Genomic DNA, 13,257 nt, shown 5'->3' with positions numbered 1-13,257 from the left:
TTGAGGTACAATTCTATCGCTATAAACTTCCGTCTTAGAACTGCTTTTGCTGCATCCCATAGGTTTTGGATCGACGTGTTTTCATTGTCATTTGTCTCTAGGTATTTTTTGATGTCCTCTTTGATTTCTTCAGTGATGTCTTGGTCATTTAGTAACGTATTGTTTAGCCTCCATGTGTCTGTGGTTTTTACGGGTTTTTTCCCTGTAATTGATTTCTAATCTCATAATGTTGTGGTTGGAAAAGATGCTTGATATGATTTCAGTTTTCTTAAATTTACTGGGGCTTGACTTGTGACCCAAGGTGTGATCTATCATGGAGAATCTTCCGTGTGCACTTGAGAAGAAAGTGTAATCCTCTGTTTTTGGATGGAGTGTCTTATAAATATCAATTACATCTATCTGGTGTATGGTGTCATTTAAAGCTTGTGTTTCCTTATTAATATTCTGTTTGGATGATCTGTCCTTGGTATAAGTGAGGTGTTAAAGTCCCCCACTGTTGTTATTTTTTATTAATTTATTTATTTTTGGCTGTATTGGGTCTTCGTTGCAGTGCGCGGGCTTTCTCTAGTTGCGGGGAGCGGACTACTCTTTGTTGCGGTGCGCGGGCTTCTCATTGCGGTGGCTTCTCTTGTTGCAGAGCATGGGCTCTAGTCGCGCAGGGTTCAGTACTTGTGGCTCGCGGGCTCTAGAGAGCAGGCTCAGTAGTTGTGGCGCACGGGCTTAGTTGCTCCGCGGCATGTGGGATCTTCCTGGACCAGGGCTCAAACACGTGTTCTCTGCATTGGCAGGCGGATTCTTAACCACTGGACCACCAGGGAAGTCCCCCCACTATTATTGTGTTACTGTCGATTTCCTCTTTTATAGCTGTTAGCAGTTGCCTTACATATTGAGGTGGTCCTATGTTGGGTGCATGTATGTTTATAATTGTTATATCTTCTTCTTGGATTGATTCCTTGGTCATTATGTAGTGTCCTTCCTTGTCTCTTGTAACATTTTTTGTTTTAAAGTCTATTTTATTGGATATGAGTATTGCTACTCCAGCTTTCTTTTGATTTCCATTTGCATGGAATATCATTTTCCATCCCTTCACTTCCAGTCTCTATGTGTCCCTAGGTCTGAAGTGGGTCCTTTGTAGACAGCATATATATGGATCTTGTTTTTGTATCCATTCAGCGAGCCTGTGTCTTTTGGTTGGAGCATTTAATCCATTCATGTTTAAGGTAATTATCGATATGTATGTTCCTGTTACCATTTTCTTTGTTGTTTTGGGTTTGTTTTTGTAGGTCCTTTTCTTCTCTTGTGTTTCCCACTTAGAGAAGTTCCTTTAGCATTGGTTTGGTGGCGCTGAATTCTCTTTGCTTTTGCTTGTCTGTAAAGCTTTTGATTCCTCCATGGAATCTGAATGAGATCCTTGCAGGGTAGAGTAATCTTGGTTTTAGGTTCTTCGCTTTCATCACTTTAAATATGTCATGCCACTCCCTTCTGGCTTTTAGAGTTTCTATTGAGAAATCAGCTTTTAACCTTATGGGAGTTCCCTTGTATATTATTTGTCACTTTTCCCTTGTTGCTTTCAATAATTTTTCTTTGTGTTTAATTTTTGCCAATTTGATTACTGTGTGTCTCGGCGTGTTTCTCTTTGGCTTTATCCTGTATGGGAGTCTCTGTGCTTCCTGGACTTGGGTGGCTGTTTCCTTTCCCATGTTAGGGAAGTTTTTGACTATAATCTCTTCAAATATTTTCTCTGGTCCTTTTTCTCTCTCTTCTCCTTCTGGGACCCCTATAATGTGAATGTTGCGTTTAATGTTGTCCCAGAGGTCTCTTAGTCTGTCTTCATTTCTTTTCATTCTTTTTTCTTTATTCTGTTCCGCAGCAGTGAATTCCACCATACTGTCTTCCAGGTCAGTTATCTGTTCTTCTGTCTCAGTCATTCTGCTATTGATTCCTTCTAGTATATTTTTCATTTCAGTTATTGTATTGTTCATCTCTGTTTGTTTGTTCTTTAATTCTCCTAGGTCTTTGTTAAACATTTCTTGCATTTTCTTAATCTTTGCTTCCATCCTTTTTCCGAGGTCCTGGGTCATCTTCACTATCATTATTCTGAATTCTTTTTCTGGAAGGTTGCCTATCTCCACTTCATTTAGTTTTTTTTGTGGGGTTTTATCTTGTTCCTTCATCTGGTACATCGCCCTCTGCCTTTTCATCTTGTCTGTCTTTCTGTGAATGTGGTTTTAGTTCCACAGGCTGCAGGACTGCAGTTATTCTTGCTTCTGCTGTCTGCCCTCTCCTAATCCCTTTATTTTTAAACCAGGAGTTTTCCAGTGTATAACACCCTGCTAGTGTTGGAAGGTCTCCTGCAGAGGCAGGGGGTAGCTGTGTCTCACCGTGAGGACTAGGACACTGGCAGCAGCTGCATTTTCATTATTGACATGTATATTTTAAAATAGGTATGGTTTTTTCTTCTACTACCCATTTATCAGCCAACTTTATCCTGAAATGAAATTGTTGAGACTGTTGGGTCCTTGATCAGTTGTTTTCTTAAGAATCTATATAGAAGCTAAATAGCTCCAATTTCATTATGAAACTTTTTAGAAATTTTTGAAAGGGAAGTAGCCATAATTCTCTTATTATTGTATTTATTCAGTTATTTCCATGTGATGGGCTTGACCACTTAGGCCTGTTGCTTCCATTTTTTGCTTAATGATATTTTCTTAATTCTGTTGTGAATTATCTGAACCAGTTTCGGAACTCAAACAGGCCCATGGAGTTATTGGAGCTTCATAATTTTCAACTAATTAGAGTTTTCTAGTACACTAGCAATACTTAGAATAGTAACATGATGCTGTTGTCCTAGGATAGTAATACTGATAACACTCCTGGGAACCCAGAGAATGGGATGGTTCATATTCTTTCTTCATTGTGTACTTATAAAGCCTTAGTTTTATACGTGTGATCACAGTTCTCAGGTTCCATGTTACCTTAATATCCTTACTAGGAAATAAACTTTATAAAATAAACTACCTGTTAGAAAACATTTCTTTTTCTGTTCCAGTTGAAGTTGCGAAGTCTGAAGTTGGGCCCTTTAATGATTCTGCTCATGTGGAGCCCCTTATTGATTCTACTCATATTTCTCTGCAAGAAGAAAACCAGTCTTCCGTCAGTCATTGCCTCCCTGATGCTTCTACAATTACTGAAGAAGGTTTATTTAGCCAAAAGAGTTTTCTTGTTTTAGGTTTTAGTAATGAAAATGAATTTAATATTGCAACTATCATAAGAGAAAATGCTGGAAAAATTGTGTCACTTCAGAGCAGAGTTGTTGCTGATTATGCTGTGGTTCCTCTGCTGGGGTGTGAAGTACAGGCAACTGTGGGAGAAGTTGTTACAAATACGTGGCTGGTAAGAAAACACTGTATCAGTTGAAATGTAGTATTGAAGGATGTCTGAAACTAAGAGTACACGTTTATTTCTTAGGCAGTTCTGTTTCAGTAAATTGGTATTTGGGTTTGAGCACTGTCTGGATTTTGCTTTTAGCAAAGGAAATTGTAAATAATAAACTATGCAAGCTTCGTGGTCCTAATCCTGGTAGAATAGAGGGGCCACACCAGCAGTGTTCCTTCTTAGGAAGTTGCTCCAGGTCATCTCATACTATTTCAATTTTCCTAATTTTCTTACTACCAAAACATGACATACACTTTTGTATTATTCCATCTTGCTGGCTTATCACTAATAATTTCATCATTGATTTATTTGTCAACTTTCAAAGAAAAAATGGTAATACATTGGAGGAAATTAAATTTTAAGCAAAATTCAATAAATTCGATGATAAATCTGACTGATTTTAACATCCTATATAATGGATTGATGTGTGTGTATTTCTTTAATGTTATAATTTTAAATGGTTGAGAATGCGCATATATACACATTTATATGAAAGTAAAATTGCTTTTCATCTAAACTAAAATTACTGTTACTGTAACTGAAACAGTGTTAACCACTAGTCGCTTATTTCAGGTTGATGTTATTGTTTCTCTTGTTTTTACAAGGTAACTTGTATAGACTATCAGACTTTAATTGATCCAAAGTCAAATCCTCTCTTCACACCAGTCCCAGTAATGGCAGGAATGACTCCTTTAGAGGATTGTGTTCTTTCATTCAGCCAGTGTGCAGGAGCTGAAAAAGATTCTTTGACATTCTTAGCAAATCGCCTTGGAGCAAGGTATGTAGTATTTTTAGTGTACCTGCTGTCTTGGTGTACTTTTTATTTGTTTTGACTTATAGGAGAGCATTCAAATTAGGATTTCACTGGGTGTCTTTATAATATTTATGAGGAGTGTGTTGAATATCTATGTGATGGCTCAAAGTGGGAGAGGGAGAATGCTGTTAGACGGATGCCTGGCAAATGTTAAGACTCCAGGTATTAAGGCTTACCTACCAGGAAAGGGAATATTTAAAGCTGATACATGGGTAGTTATTGAGTGTTGCTTATCTAAGCATTATTTATTTCCTTCCGTGTGCCATATGGATGATTTGTTCTTTTTCAGTGAACATTCATTGTTTTTCTGCAGTGCAGATGTTAAGCAGGAATAATGACTACTTTGGGAGAAAGAAAATGAATTTTAAAATTCATTAAAAAAATTTTTTTTAATTTAAAAAAAATTTTTAAATTCATTTTAAAGTTCCAAAATCCAAATTAGCCCAACCTGTAAGTGAACTTTAATGGTGGCTATTTAAAAAGGAAGTAGAAAACTCATTATATAAATAAATATAAATGAACTAAACTTTACATTAGAGGAAAAGTTCTTTTAGATTATATCATTAAGCAGCACTTAAAATGCTTTTAAACAAGAGACACATCTAAACTGAAATGATTCGGAACATTCGGGGAAAAAAATAAGGTGGGCAAAGATATATCAAAAGAAAAGAGAGTGTTGCAGTTTTAATGTCAGACAAGTTTGGATTCAAATCAAAAGGCATTAAACAGGAAAAAGAAGAGCACTGTAAATAAAGAGTGCTATTCATACTGAAGGTAGAAAATATGTATATACCAAATAGAGCATGACTGCCATTCATAGAACAAAAACAGCAGGAAATTCAATGAGGACTCAGCAGAAACATTAACTGTAGGAGACTTTAATTCCCACCTTTTACCTCATGACAGGTCAAATGGAAAACAAGAAAGGATACAGATTTAAACAGCATAGTTAGCTATCCACCCTAAAACAGTGACCATACCATTTCAAGCACCTTTGGAACACTCATAAACGTTGCTTGTATAGAAATTGGCCACAAAGAAAACCTCAGTAAGTTCCCTGAAGTAGAAAGAGTGGAGACCATATTCTGTAATCACAGTGCAAAAAAAAAAAAAAACCCAAAATTAGAAATGAGTAGTAGAAATAGAAAATGAAAAGACTTTATCAACTGGACATTTTAGAACTTTTTAGTAACTCTTGGTTCAAAGAGGAATTCAAAACCACTTTTAAGCCTAGAAATCATTATCAACCTGATAGTAACAAGCAACACCAGTGCCCACATTGTGACCTTAAAATACCACTTCCCACTAAAAGAAACGAAAACTTAAAGAAATGATCAGTTCTAGGTCTGGGGCAGAGAAGATACCAGTGAGTCTGAAACATTTTGTCAGAACAGAGAGCAAGTATTGATACATTATTGAAGACTAGTAGGAAGGGTTGTGTCAAAAGGAACTCCACTGGCCAAAGACAGGAAAAGTTAAGTGTCACTAGAGATAATAATGGCAGTGGATCCAGACACATCAAATAATGTTTAAATCATAACTTCATAATGGCACCAAACAAACTAAGCTAATTGGTCATGTTTGAAGGATGCTAGGAAACCAACTCATTATTTTGAAAGCTGGTAAATAAAGAGAAAGGATCAAATATTTATCCTGCCTTTCCTATACAGTCTGTATCAGAGTACCATAATAATGGATAAGACAATTTCCCTTTACAGAAGAATTCCAACAAATAAGTGAAAAAGGAATGATAAGATTGTGACTCCTAATAAATGAAAGAATCTAGGCATTGAAAACCAACAGTTAATCACATACTAAAGAGAAAACCAGACATTATATGCTTCCTTGTGAAGAATACATCACCACCTTGAAGTAGTCTTAGCAAAATAATGAAACCTCAATCTAATAAAACCTAGATTCAACTACTGAATTATAGGAAATACAGGAGAATAACGTTCTACTATAGCACAGCAATACAATCAGCAAGATCCAGACTCTGAGATAACTCTACATTATACTGTCTTCAACAAGGGGGCAAGGAAAGAAGAGGGAACCTGCAAGCTAAAAGACATAAAAAATTAAATGTAGTGTTTAAGGATGCACTATGTGATAAAACAAAAGAAAAGTAAGGAAGTGATAATCCTAAATATCCAAATAGTGGCTACTGTTAGCAAGGGAGGGAAGGGGGTTAGTAAGTGAGAAGAGGCACATTGGAGAGCTTCTGGAGTGACTGGTAAGATTCTGTCTTCTGACGTGGGTGGTGGATATAAGGGTTTTCATCTTATGATAATTCATTAAATTGTATATTTCCTTTTTTGCTGTGTTGTGTACTTGGATTATACCAAACAGTAAGCTTTTGGAAAAAACTGAAATTGTAGCAAATAGCAATAACAAAATATGGCAACAGACTGAAGTGGTGCTCACAGAAAAATTCAGCAAAGTGGTTATGTAGAATATTAATATACAGAAGTTACTGACCGTCATATGTACAACCAGTTAGAAGAGCTAATGAAAACAAAGGTCTCTTACTAAATCTGTAATAAGAGATAAAACACCTTAGCAACATGGTGTGGAATCTAAAAAAACAAAACAAATGAACAAACAAAATAAAACCAAAATAGGCTCATAGATATAGAGAACAAATTAGTAGTCACCAGAGGGGAAAGGAATGGAAGGTTGGGCAAAATAGGTGAAGGGGATTAAGAGGTACAAAATTCCGGGCTTCCCTGGTGGCGCAGTGGTTGAGAGTCCGCCTGCCGATGCAGGGGACACAGGTTCGTGCCCCAGTCTGGGAAGATCCCACATGCCGCGGAGCGGCTAGGCCCGTGAGCCATGGCCGCTGAGCCTGCGCATCCAGAGCCTGTGCTCCACAACGGGAGAGGCCACAACAGTGAGAGGCCTGCATACCGCAAAAAAAAAAAAAAAAAAAAGAGGTACAAAATTCCAGTTATAAAATTAAAAAGTCACGGGGATGTAATATTCAGCATAAGGAAAAAAGTAATACTGTACTACCTTTGTATGTTGACAGATGGCTACTAGACTTTTGGTGTTGATCATTTGTAATGCATTTAAATGTCGAGTCACTACGTAGTACACCTGAAACTAATATAATATTGTATGTCAGTTATACTTTGATTTTTAAAAGAATTTTAAAGGGAAACTTGGAAGAGCTACAGAAACTTGTAAAATGCTATTGAGGGAAATAAATAAGACTTAAACAGTATGAAAGATGTATCTGCTCTTGGACAGGAAGACTAAACGTTATAAAGAAATTTTTTAGAGGGCAATAAGCAAACTAATTCTTAAATTCAAAGAAAATATTAGCAAGCAGGAAAGTCATAAAAATTCTGAATCTCACTAGATAAAATAGTGTGTCTGTAAGTGGCAGAAAGTTCAGTGAACAGGCAGAAAGTCTAGAAATAGACCTAAACACAAACAGGAATTTGGTATATGATAAAAGTGATATTTCCACTTATTGAGGAAGAGATGGTTTATTTAATAAATATGATTCAGTAAAGTTGGAGCAACATCTCATCCCAAAATAAGTACCAAATTAATTGATCAGTGGGTTAAATGTGAAAAATGAATCCATGAAAGTACTAGGAAAAATGTGGAATATTAAAAAAATCTTAAAAGTGGGAATCTAGACCTAAAACCCAGAAGTCCTAAAAGAAAAGACAATTCTGTTTATATCTCATATTCTGCTTTTGCCCCCATATTCTCTTTAATATTCTGTGATCATGAGGAAGACGTTTAATTTCTCTGCATGTTTTCCCAGGTCGTATTTTTACAATAATTTGTAAAATATTGGTATTTCACAAATATTGAGAGGATCGAATGAGATATATGAAAATACTTGGAGAAGTTGTAGTGGGCTAAAAGATACAATGTGTTATTAATACTCTTCCTTTGCTCCCGTAGTTGTTCCATGCTGCCTCCTTTTGAGAGGAAAGACAAGGTGGATGGGTGATGACTAATTAAATAGATGGTTTTTCTGGTTATTTCTTGTAAGTCTAGTTTAATTTGCTTATGTTTTTATAAAAAGTTTAATTATAGCAATACATTTTCATTCTAGAGTAAGCACTTGTAAGGGGATTAGCTTAATTTAAGAAATAGAGCCAACTTTTAACCTGTGAGTGTTTTCTTATATTCAGAACTCTAACAAAACCATTGTATTAGAAACTTCATTCTTACTTTGCTGGCTAATTGTGCATATGACATTTGCTTTTCTTTAAATGTAACTTTCAGTGTTCAAGAATTCTTCGTTCGCAAATCCAATGCAAAGAAAGGCATGTTTGCCAGTACACATCTTGTATTGAAAGAACCAGGTGGTTCTAAATATGAAGCTGCCAAGAAGTGGAATTTACCAGCGGTCACTATAGCTTGGCTGTTGGAGACTGCTAGATTGGGAAAGAGAGCAAATGAAAGACGTTTTCTGATCAAAAATTCACCTAAAGAAGGTTAATACTTTTATTTTGTCCTTTTATATATATATTTTTACAATTTGATGGTTTCTGGGATATGAATGTGCTAAAACTTATTTTTAGGACAGGTCATTAAACTTTCTCCCTTTCACGTGAGCCACTCTTGGGCACTCATTATTGGGGGTGTGGGCAAAATAAATATGCGTTCATAGCACAAATGTTTAATTTGTATCTGTACTATCAAGTGTAGGCACTATCTGAAAGCTAGAGGGTACAGAACAATACAGGAGCATTCTAGGGTCTCAGTGTTTGAAGTCTAATGAGCTTAGATCCCATTTACTGTTCCTTCAGTGGCTCATACTGACACATCTTGTGAGTAAAGTGCTCTCTATTCCTCACCTTTGGGCTTTTGCATGTTATCTCTTGCCCGCTTCATGCTTGCCTATTCCTCCTTATCTTTCAGTTCTCGACTTGGGTATCACTTTCCCTGGAAAGCCTTCCTTGACTCACCAAGTATGGCCTTTGTCTTGCCATAACACCCTGGCCTTTTGTAGCTCTCGTCCCAGTGTTACCGTTCTAGGTTACTTTCATGTTTCCCCGCTCAACCATAAGCTCTAAAAAGGCAAGGAGTACGAGTGTCCTGTGCATTATATATTTTCATTGTCTAGATCGGGCCTGGCACGGAGCAGCCATCTAATAAGTGTATTCGTTAAATGTTGAAAAAAGGTAGGAGGCAGGGTCGGAGGACACAGTAGCCTCTCTTGTAAGATGATGGCATCCCTGGGCAAACTTCAGGGAAGCTTCTCAAAGCTATTACTTACTACTTTTATCTAGACAACCTGGAAATTTTACAGTGCAGGCAAAGTAATATTAAAACTTCATTAAGCACTTTCCAAAAACGTGACTGTAGTTGTTAACTCTGAGTGCATGTAATTGGGATTTTCTTTTTTACTCTGCCATTGACTAAGATGACATTATTTATATATTTTGGGGCAAATTACGAGGTTTATTGAGAATATTTCAAGTTACAACAAGATGAAACAGGAAATCTAATTTCATTAATTATTTGTTTCAGTTGATGTACTTGCCTAACTCAACACATATTTTAATATATTGTCTGGTTTGTTTCTTTGAAAGTAGGTATATAACTGTGGTTTGAAGTATACCGGAGAATTCACATGAAAACTCACAATAAGATGTAAAAACATCACTTCTTGTGTGCCTCTTTAGACACAAAAAGACATTACTGGCTCACATTTGTTTCTTTTCATTTTAAATCTCTAGAACAAAGTTTGGAAACTGAAACAACAAACGGGGTGAATCTAAATCCAGATACTCCAGAGCATCCTGTCACAGACCTGGAAACTCACAGAAAAACGGCCGTTACACCTTTAGATATGAACCGGTTTCAGAGTAAAGCTTTCCATGCGGTGATCTCACAGCACTCCGGACAGGCTTCAGTCTCCCCTGCAGCAGGACAACCACTTCAGAAGGAGCCCTCATTACGCCTGGATACACCATCAAAGTTTCTGTCCAAGGACAAACTCTTCAAGCCTTCCTTTGATGTGAAGGTAAGGCTTATAGAAAATGGTCCTGGAGATAACAGTTTTATAGCTTATAAAGTAAATCACCAAGTTCTCCATCACCTCTGAAGTTTGTAGTAGTAACTTCCAGAAATGTTGGCAAATAGATGCATAGTATTGAGTCTCTGCATATATCCAGGGTTGAGGTAACAGCTAGAGATATATATGGTGAAATCAGGACATCTGGATTCAAGTCCTATATCTGTCATGAACGGTATGACTCAGATCATTTAACATATCTGAGCATTAGTTCCTTTTGCACAAAGAGCATAGTATCACTTACTCTGAAAACTTACAGGTTTATCATAAGGATTAAGTGAAATTGTGTGATGAAATAATTTCATAAACTGTAAAATAACAAACACATTGCTACTTATGTTTTGATTCTAGGAGTACACCTGGTGCTCTTTCTGAAAATGTCTGTTATCACTTTACTTTTCAATCATTTCCCTTAAAAAGATGAGTTAAGTGTGCATCTTTCTTTGATCTTCTGAGCACTGGAGTATGGCTCCCTTTCTGAAAAATTCATTCACAAATCAAGGGCTAATTCAAGCTTCTCAAATCGTTTCCTTTCATTCCCCAAAGATAATTTCTTCACTATTCCTTTAGTAGTTTTTGGCCTTTCAAGTGGCTATTCAAACCATGTTTTTTTAATCCATGACTTTGCAAAATTATTGTACGGTTTACCTATTGAGGTTTTACTCATAGAGTTTAATAATTTTTACTAGTATGTTTTGGAGCAGACTTAAAGTTTACAGATTGTTCATCTTTAGAAAATAAATATAAATTGATACCCAGGACAGTTTTCTCCAAGCTAAATCTCTGATCAAATTTCTTCTGAAGTAACATTTTGTGCTGTGATTAACACTGTTCTTGTGCCTTAAGAAGTAGAGGAAAACCACTGGTTTGGGAACTGCAAGATCTAGAGTCAGACCTCTGCTTTTCCTCTTGCAGACTTTTAAGGCGAGGCAACCTTTTTGGGTTTCATTATCCCTGTCTGTAAAATCATGGAGCATATCTAGATGATTTCCAAGGTCTCAAAGCACATAGACTCTTTGAATAGTAAATGAAATAATATTAGGAGACAAGAAGATAGTAGAAATATTTCTAGTCATTGAGACCATTCTTCTACCTTGCAGTGAAAAGTTGATGGTTCTGAAATAGAAATAGTCTCAGTGAAGGTACAAAAGACATTTAAAGGTTTCATTGTTTAGTCATAGTGTATTTAGCAGTGTCTCTCTCTCTCTCTCTCTCTCTCTCTGTCTTTTGTGATATATAAAATAGTTCTTCATCTTATAATCAGTGGTTCTTCAAATTGATGTAAAATGGTATTTTGAATTTTTTCTCTGAAAACAGAAGGGCCCATGATTCCATATGGGTCACAAAATTGAACATACATTAGCCCTCACAATAAAAAGCACCCCTTATTTAACTTAATTTTTAATTGACACACATCCAGAAAAGTACAACAAATGTGCCGGTAAATGGAACATTAGTGTTAACAGTTGGGAAGACACAATACATATTCAGAAAGAGATCATTGCCAATGCTATAGAATCTTCCTCAAGTCCCCGCTTCCCATCACTTCTTCCTCCTTCCTCCCCAAAGGTAATACTCCTGACTTCTAACACTAGCTTTTTTTTTTTTTTTTTTCCCCCGGTACGCGGGCCTCTCACTGACGTGGCCTCTCCCATTGCGGAGCACAGGCTCCGGACGTGCAGGCTCAGTGACCATGGCTCACGGGCCCAGCCGCTCCACGGCATATGGGATCCTCCCAGACCGGGTCACAAACCCGTGTCCCCTGCATCGGCAGGCGGACGCCACCAGGAAAGCCCCTAACACTAGCTTTGTTATGCTTGTTTTTCACTTTTAAATAGGTGGAATCATAACATGTATTATGAGTCTGTCTATTTTTGTTCAACCTTCATTTAGAAGATTTGTCCATGTTGCTACCTCTAACTATAATTCATTGATTTTGTTACTGTGTAATAATCCAGTATATGGATATATCACAATTTACATATTCAGTCTACTGTTAATGGGCATTTAAGTGGTTACTAGTTTTTTGCTCTTACAAATAGCACTACTGTGAACATTCTTGTGCATGTCTCTTGGAATATGTATACATGCTTTGCTTTTTGGTATATACCTAGAAGTGAAATTGCTGGGTCATCTTTCACCTTCAGTAGAGACTGACAGGCTCTCCAAATGGTTGTACCAGTTTATACTCCCACCAATAGTGTATTGAGCACCCAGTTTCCCCATCCTTGCCAAAGAAGTATTATACGTTTTTTTTTTTTAATATTATACTTGGAAATAATTCCTAACTTATAAGAAGTTGCAAAATAAAAATAGTATAAGGAATACATAACCTTTTACTCAGATATGTAGAGTTTTCATTAATTTCCAGATGGAAGGATTTTGTTTGTTTCATTTTTAATGTCTAGTTTTATTGCCTTGTGATCAGACTTTTGTTTGTAATATTTCTACTTCACAGAACTTACTGATCTTTTCTTTGTACTCTGATATATGAGCAGTTTTTGAGAACATTCTTTGATAAGAAGATATATTCTTTATCAGGGTTTTCTCTCTATAGATAGAAGTCTGACATATTGATTATATTGTTTAGATCTTTTATATCCTTTCCTACTTTTTGTTCATTTAACTCTTCTTATACTAAGCGGTATTTTCAAGTTTCCTAATATTGGTGTGTTATTTCTCCTTGCATCTGATGTGGTTTTTGTTTTGAATAGATAATTGCGGTATTACTTAGTGCATAGATAGTCATAACTGTTTGTAAGTAGGAATGTGTCCTTTGTCTCATTTAATGCTTTTGGCTTGAAGTGTACTTTGGTATCAGGATTTCAATCACTTCTCTCTTACTGTTTTCATTTCCCTTATAAATCTGTGCATTCCTTCATTTTTAGCCTTTTTGGATTGCTGTGTTTTAAGTGGGTCTCCTGTATACAGCATAGAGTTGGGTTTGCTTTTTGAGCCATTT

General features: G+C 36.4%; 1 protein-coding gene across 1 annotated transcript in view; it reads left to right on the top strand.

Annotated features, from left to right (window-relative positions):
• Window positions 1-13,257, top strand: part of TOPBP1 (DNA topoisomerase II binding protein 1) — a gene marked incomplete at both ends in the record, with an annotated part of 69,383 nt that overhangs the window by 26,158 nt on the left and 29,968 nt on the right. Inside the window, 4 exons of the mRNA XM_079705603.1 lie at window positions 3,050-3,393; window positions 4,041-4,213; window positions 8,498-8,709; window positions 9,958-10,244. Of these exons, the coding sequence (XP_079561729.1) occupies window positions 3,050-3,393; window positions 4,041-4,213; window positions 8,498-8,709; window positions 9,958-10,244 (1,016 nt within the window). The remainder of the gene's footprint in view (window positions 1-3,049; window positions 3,394-4,040; window positions 4,214-8,497; window positions 8,710-9,957; window positions 10,245-13,257) is intronic.

The sequence above is a fragment of the Hyperoodon ampullatus genome, assembly GCF_949752795.1.
Source record: "Hyperoodon ampullatus genome assembly, chromosome: 5".
In the NCBI taxonomy this organism is placed as follows: Eukaryota; Metazoa; Chordata; class Mammalia; order Artiodactyla; family Ziphiidae; genus Hyperoodon; species Hyperoodon ampullatus.
Note: the sequence above shows the minus strand (reverse complement) of the source record. Positions and strands in the feature narration are given on the sequence as shown.